The sequence below is a fragment of the Penaeus japonicus genome, unplaced genomic scaffold (assembly GCF_977035675.1).
Source record: "Penaeus japonicus unplaced genomic scaffold, GWHDUDI00000001_assembly GWHDUDI00000038, whole genome shotgun sequence".
In the NCBI taxonomy this organism is placed as follows: Eukaryota; Metazoa; Arthropoda; class Malacostraca; order Decapoda; family Penaeidae; genus Penaeus; species Penaeus japonicus.
The window spans coordinates 1,856,227-1,863,726 of record NW_028234440.1 but is presented as its reverse complement, the minus strand read 5'-3'; the positions used below and the strand labels follow the sequence as shown (position 1 = coordinate 1,863,726).

General features: G+C 49.5%; 1 protein-coding gene across 12 annotated transcripts in view; it reads left to right on the top strand.

The window, feature by feature from the left end:
- hth (Meis homeobox homothorax) overlaps nt 1–7,500 on the top strand; it is a 541,136-nt gene that overhangs the window by 189,691 nt on the left and 343,945 nt on the right. For 6 of the 12 annotated variants that reach the window (XM_043026120.2, XM_043026131.2, XM_043026115.2 and 3 more), the window contains one exon: nt 3,635–3,682. The exons of the other annotated variants lie outside the window; for them this stretch is intronic. In XM_043026120.2, the coding sequence (XP_042882054.1) occupies nt 3,635–3,682 (48 nt within the window). The remainder of the gene's footprint in view (nt 1–3,634; nt 3,683–7,500) is intronic. 12 annotated transcript variants of the gene reach the window in all.

Below are 7,500 nucleotides of genomic sequence, written 5' to 3'. Positions count from 1 at the left end.
CCCTCCCCCCTTTTTTGCGTGGGGGGGGGGGGGACGGGTTCTATGGTAGTATAACATTCATCATCAAAAATCGCGGTGATGCCCCGGGGAGACCTTTGACCCTTGCTACTCCTTCGAGAATCCTTCAGCGACACGCCCTCTGGGTCTCCCTGGGACTCCCTGGGATGAGCGAACGAAGGGGTTTCCATGCACGTCCTTGCTGCTGTTCTTGCCACTTCTCCCTTGCCCGTGTCCTTATCCTTGATGTTGAGTCCTTGCCCCCTTGCCTTGTCGTTTCTTTTCGCTGTCTTGTCCTTGTCCTGTCTATTTTCATTCCCTTCCCTGCCTTGTTTTGCCTTACCTTTACGCTTGCCCTTACTTTTGCCTTCCCTTACCTTTGCTTTGCCCTTGCCCTTGCCTTGCCCCGACCCCCCGCCGGTGCGTGCATCCCTGAGTGCCATTCCGGGCGTCAGCTGGCGGAGGAGACTTGTGTGGCGCCGCCCCCGCAGTCGGACGCCCTGCGGAGAGTGGCCGCTCTTCGTCAGAGCGCCCCGTCGGGTTGCGGATTCTCTCGTCTCTCGGGTTCTCGTTTTCCGTTTTGTCTTTATTTCGTTTTTTTTTCTCTCGCCTTTTCTCCTCGTCTTCGTTTTTCTCTCCCTCTTTATCTACCTTATCTTTCTCCTCTTCTTTTCCTCCTCCTCCTCCTCCTCCTCCTCCTCCATCTCCTCCTCCTCCGTCGGTCCATCGCGAGGCGGTCATGACGGGTGGTGGAGGAACACTTGTAAAAAAAAAAGAAAAAAAGAAAAAAAATAGAAAATAAAAAAAGAACCTTATAAAGATTTCTGTTTTGAACTTCTGGCTTTTCTATTGTTCGAATCCCCCGCTCGCCTCCCAGGAGCTTTGTGACTGAGCCTTTGGAGGGTGGGGTTGGTGGGGGGTGGGGGGAAGACGGGGATAAGAGGGGTAAGGATGGGGGGGTGTATAGGCGGAGAAGGGGTTTAGCGGATGATGATAAGGCGGGAGGAAGAGAGAGAGAGAGAGAGAGAGAGAGAGAGAGAGAGAGAGAGAGAGAGAGAGAGAGAGAGAGAGAGAGAGAGAGAGAGAGATGAGTAGGGGGGGGGGCAGACAGAGATACCCCTCCCTCCTTTCTGTTGCTTTACATGTATCAGAGCGCGAAGTCACGTGACAAAGACGTTTTTTCCTGTCTTTACCTGTTAGCTTATAATTAAACTATTTTTGTCGGAGGCCGATGCGTCAGGCAGGTGCTAAAAGTCGACAATTAGAGAATTACTGCCCGGTGAAACCCCCCTTCCCTCTCCCCTTCCCCCTGTCCCCCTTTCCCCTTCTCCCCTCTCCCCTCTCCCCTACTCCCCTACTCCCATAGCAATTCGGTGCAACCCCCACCTTGATTCTCTTCCCTTCTCTTACACCCCCCCTCCTCCCCCTAGAAAATGTTCAACGTTGGGGGGGGGGGGCGTTAATTATCCTCCAAGACGGAGTTAATACAGACGTGGTCACTTCCTTGTTGCTTAGACTGTCTTCCTCCTCTTCTTCTTCTTCCTCCCCTTCCTCTTTCTCACCCTCCCTCCTCTTTCTCCTTCTACCCCTTTTTCTCCCGACTGTCCCTCCTTCCTCTCTGTCTTTCTTTCCACTTCTTCATTACTCGCCTTCTCTTCCCATTCGCTCTCCCTCTCCCCTTCTCTCTCCCCTTCTTCCCTCCACTTCTCCCCCTCCCCTCCCTTAGTAATTTCAATACGCTTCTATTTTACAGTTATTGTTTTTTGTTTTGTTTCTTAACAATTGATTTTGTATTCTTAGTCCCATGCATTCTCATATATTTACATATATACCAACATACATATTTATGTGTTTTTTCTTTCTTTCACTCCTCTTGTGCCCCCCGTCTATTCCTTCTCCCATATTTACTCTTTTTTCCACTCCTTCCTCTCCCCCCTTTTATATTGAACACCTTTTGACTTTGTTCCCCTCCTTCCCTACCTTCCCCCCCCCTCACCTTCCACCTACCAGCCTTCCCATGCCTTCTCTTTTTCCTCTCTCCTCCTCCTCTTTCTCCTCTCACCTCCTCATTCCTCTTCCCTCCTCTTTCCTCTTCCCTCTTCCCTCTTCCTTCCTCTTCCCTTCCTATTCCCTCTTCCCTCCTCTTCCCTCTTCCTTCCTCTTCCCTCTTCCCTCTCCCTTCCTCCTCCCTCTTCCCTCTTCCCTCCTCTTCCATCTCCCTTCCTCTTCCCTCTCCCTCCTCCTCCCTTGTATTCGCTCCCTACTTTTAAGATATGATTTGTGGGATGAAGTGAAAGGTGCGCACCGGAGGGTCGGCTGGGAAGGGGGAGGGGGAGGGGGAGGGAGGGGAACGAAGGGATACTCTTTTTTGAGGGCTTGGGGGGGAGGGGGTTAAAAGCCTTCATCTCAACCTCTCTTTCTTTCTTCTTCTCTTTCTCTCTATCAATTCCCTCCCCCCTTCCCTTACTATCCTCCCCTCCCCCCGCCCCCATTGGAGACACACACACCTTTTCCTCCCCGGAACGGATTTGCCTTCCCCCCCTTCCCTCCTCTTCCCCCTCCCCCTCTCCCCTTCTTCTTTCACTCCCTCTCTTTGTCCTTCCCCTCTCTTCCTTTCTCTTTCTTCCATCTTTATTCTTCCTTCTGTATGCTTTATCTTTCGTGTTTTTTCTCGTTACTTACTTCCCATTTTCCCGTTTTTATCCTTCGCCATTTCTCGTCTTCCTTTCCCTCTTATCTCCCCATATCCCTTCCATCCCCTTCCCTTCCTTTCCCCCTCCCTCCCATCCTTCCCTTCCTCCCCTTTTTCTCCCCTACCCCTCTCTCTCCCTCCCCTTTTACCCTCTCAACCTCCTCCCTTCTGGCCACCCCTTTTCGCCCCTCCCCCCTCCCCCCCCTTTGGAGTGTGTTTGTTTGTCCGCCCCGCAATCTAAGCCGATTGTGGCAGATTGCTAGACTTGCCTGTTTCGTCCCGTCGGTGGGGATGCTTGCGGTAGGATTGTGGGGGGTGGGTGGGGTGGGGGGGAGGTGAAGTGAAGGAGGGTGGAAAGGGATAATGGATAATCGAGGGGAGGGAGGGGGGAGGAGGATGAGGGAGAGAGAGGGAGAGAGAGAGAGGACGGAGAGATTCCTCCGCGCGGATGCCTCGAAAGGGTTAATTGTGCTATTGGCTTAATAGCTAATGGGGGTTGAGTGTTGGAGCTTTTGTTGGGGGGGTTGGGGGTTATGGGGGTATGGGGGGTTAAAGGGAGTTACCTGGGGGGATATTCTTGATACGGTTTATTCTCTTTGTCGGTTTTTGTCTGGCTGTCTGTTAACTTTTTCTGTTTCTGTCTCTCTCTCTCTCTCTCTCTCTCTCTCTCTCTCTCTCTCTCTCTCTCTCTCTCTCTCTCTCTCTCTCTCTCTCTCTCTCTCTTTCCCTCTTCCTCTTTCCTCCTCCTCTCTCCCCCTCTTTCCTCCTCCTCTCTCTCCTTTCCTCCTCTTTTTCCCTCTCTCCTTCCCTCCTCTTTCTCCCTCTTTAATCCTCTTCTCTCCCCCTCTCACCTCCCCTCCTTTCTCTCTCTCTCTCTCTCCTATTCCCCGCGTTATTTCCCCTCTCGGTTGTCCTCTTTTAACAATTGCCTTCTCCTCTTCGCAGGTGGGTCCGAGATCTCGACACTTGTCCGAGGACTAGCAGATGCTATAGGTACGTGACGGCGGTCAAATTCTTGTCAGCTTCTTGTCAGCTTCTTGTGCGATGCCCCCCCCCCTCCCACTCCCTCCCCTCCCCCACCCCTTCACTCCCCTGTTTCCCCTCCCACCTCCCCATGTCATTTAGATCGCTGTTTGCCCTCCCAACCCCCCTTGACCCTCCCTCCCTCCATCCCTCCTCCCCTCCCCCCCTTTTCACCAGTATTTAATCACTACCGCAATGTTTAAGTGTTAATTGTCACTGTTGCTGCCCGTGGCTGAAGCTAGACACCTCTTCTTTTTCTTTCTTCCTCTTTCTTCCTTCTCTCTTTTTTTCTCCCTCTCTCTTACTTCTTCTTTTCTTTGTTTTTCTTTTTTGTTTCTCTCTTACTACTTTCTCTTTTTTCTTCTTTCTTTTTCTTGTTTCTTCTTTTGTTTCTTCTTCTTTTTCATCTTCCTCTTCCTCTTCCTTTTCTTTTTCTTCTTCTTTATCTTCCTCTTGTTTCCAACCTCCTCTTCAATTCTCCATCTTCTTTGTCTTTATTTTCGTGTCCCTTGCTCCTCCTCTCCGTTCCTCTTCCCGTCTGTCTATCCCTTTTTTTGTGTCCCTCTTCCCTCATTTTCTTTGATTAGCCGCTTTTAGAAGATAAGACCGTTTTATCAATACCTTGCACTCTCATTTGTTGTTTTTGTTATTGTTGTTGTTATTATTATTGTTATTGTAAGGACAATTTGTGTGTTTTGTATTTACTTTGTGTTATTATTAAGTATGGACAAGGTTCGTCCTGTTTACCATGTCATCATATGTAAGTGTTATAAGAATTTGATGTTTTTTTTTTTTATGTTGCGTGATGTTTATGTGATGATGCTCTGTCGTTGACGAATGTGGACAAGATAAAGTCTCTCTTTCTATCTCTCTTTCCCTCCCTCATTCCTTCCATCCTTCCTTCCCTCTCCCCATCTTTTTCTTTCCCTCTCTCCATCTCTCTCTGCTCAAAGAGTTCCGGAAATTGCAACATCTCCCTCTCATGCACCCCTTCCCCCCTCCCCCACCTCTCCTCCTTCTCCTCCTTCTCCCCCTTCTCCCCACCTCTCCCCTCCCCCACCCCACCTCTCCCCCTTCTTCAGGAGGATGTGTGCGAGAGAGAGAGAGAGAGAGAGAGAGAGAGAGAGAGAGAGAGAGAGAGAGAGAGAGAGAGAGAGAGAGAGAGGGGGGGGGGTCCTCCTTGGACGCGCCCTTATCGGGATCTCCGGCTGGCTTTATCGGTCCTTGGAGTGCACGGTTTCAGGAAGTTGCAATGCCCTTGCAAGTGGGGGCGGCGCGGAGGCTTCAGACTTTCTTCGTGAAGGGGTTTCTTCTTCTTCTTCTTTCTTCTTCTGCTTCTTATATTTCTTCTTCTTCTGCTTCTGCTTCTTCTATTTCTTCTTCTTCTTCTTCTTCTGCTTCTTCTTTTGCGTCATCGTCGTCGTCCTCTTCTTCTGCGTCTTTTCCTTCTATTTTTTATTTTTTATTATAATCCACGTCTCTATACTTTCGTCTTTTCTCTAATTTTGCTTTGACTGTTTTTTTTTTTTTTTGTTTTTTTTACCCTCTTTTTCTCCCATCTCTCTTCCCTCTCTCCTACTTCCTCGTTCTCCCATCCCATCCCTTACCCCCCACCCCCCTCTCTCACTCCCACTTTTTTTTTTTTTTTTTTTTACCCCCCCAATCCCCCTCCCCTTTGGTAAGACGGCGCGGAGTGGCCTGTAGTTCCCCAGGGAGCCTACGTAATCCCAGGGCAGGTTCTGGATCCCCGTGTCGACGGCCCGGGATCCCTCGATCTGGTCACCCCCCTTCCCGCCTTCGGTTCTCTCTTCTCTTCTCTTCTCTTCTCTTCTCTTCCCTTCTCTTCTCTTCTCTTCTCTTCTCTTCTCTTCTCTTCTCTTCTCTTCTCTTCTCTTCTCTCTCTCTCTCTCTCCTCTCTCTCTCTCTTCCCTCCTCTCTCTCTCTCCTCCTCCCCTCTCTCCTTCTCTTCCTCCCTCCTTCCTTCCTTCCTTCCTTCCTCTCTCCTTCCTTTCCTCCCTCCTTTCCTCCTTCCTTTCCTCCCTCCCTACTTTCCTCCTTTCCTCCTTCCTTCCTTTCCCCCCCCCCCCCCCCCCACACACACACATACATACACACATACGTATATACATAGATTGATGAATTTACAGATAGTGTCTGTATGTGCGCGCGGAGTGACTCGCCCCGTCTGTACTATTTGTGTGTGTATGTGTGTATGTATGTGTGCATGTGCGCGAGTGTACGTGCACACGCTCGCCTGCGTTTAATATTTTACCAAGTGTTGTTACACTTGTCAATGGATCAATGTAGCGGCCGGAAGAGGACGGATAAACAAATAATCGGATAATTGTCGTTGTCTGCCTCCTTTGGCTGTCGGTGTTTTGATAGAGGAAGGAGCGCATTGGATCCGCGGGCAATTATACACTTGTACGCCACCCTATCCAAACACTTGTTGCTAAGGGGGAGGAAGGGGAGGGGAAGGGGGTGTTAGTTCTTGCATTTCCCTTTTCTTTCGTTTTCTTGTTTTTTGGCTGTTGGGTTTTCTTTGGTCTTTTTCTTTGTTTATTCTATGTGTTGATACGTTTATCTGTTTATTTATTAATCTGTTTATTTATTTCCCTTCGTGTCTCTTGTCAGTTGGTTCTTCCTATTTTCCCTTTTTCTTTTTCCTTCCTCGATGACGAATAACGGGGTGGTTCCTTTTTTCTGCTTTTGACACAAAGGGAGGGGAGGAAAGACCAAGGGAAGAGGAGAGGGGGGGGGGAGGAGGAAAATTAGGGGTTGTTCTCTTTCCTCCTTTTCTCTCCCTTTTGCCCTCCCACTTTAACTCCCCCTGTCCCTTTCCCTTTTCCCATCCCTTTCTCTCCCTTCCTTTCCCCTTTCCCTCCCCTTCCTTTCTCTTTCATTTTCCTCCTCACCCATTCCCCACTCCTCTTCCCCTCCCCTCCCTCACCAACACTTCAGTCGGTCAGCGCTTTTGTCGCCAAGGGTGAGAGCTCTTTTCCGCCCGCGGGCAAAAGGGTGAGAGTTGAAAGGGTGGAATAAGGGTGGAGAGGAATGTACAAACACACACACACACAGTTGTTTGTGTATGTTTGAACTGGAAAGTCTAACCACCTCCCCTCCCCTCCTCTCCTCCTCCTACAGCCCCCCCTCCCCCCCCTCCCAAGAGTCGAGGGCTGGTGGGACAGAGGACTTTACCTGTCTAACCTTAAGTCAATTGTTGGCCCGCTGTTGGTTATGGAAGGTGGGGTGGAGGGGGCAGGAGAAGGGTGTTCTCAGTGTGTGTGGTTGTATGTATGTATGCATGCATATGTATGTGTATGTATATGTATATGTAATATTTATATTATGTATGTAAGTATTTAATAAATGTATGTATCTGCCTTCCTGTGTATCTATGTCTGCGTACATACGTGCGTGCATACGTGCGTGCGAGTGAATATAAGCGTCCGTCATTTAAAAATCCCAGGAACGGATTTGATTACCAGATCTCTCTCTCTCTCTATCTGTCTCTCTTTCTGCCAAAGGATCACATCTATCGCTCGCTTTCCCCACCCGCTCCTCCTCAACAGTGTTACCAAGTCAACACTCGAATCCACGCCCTCGACGGCCCTTGATAACCTCATCTGGCGGGTCGTCTCGGTTGTGGTAACGCGTTGGGTTGAAGACGAGTCTGACTTTGTGGCATTTGCAGGTATCCGGAAAATAAAAAAGGAGGATGGTTGCAATGATTTGATGCATTGCAGCTTTCTTTTTTTATTCTTCTTTTTCTCATTCTTGTTTCTTCT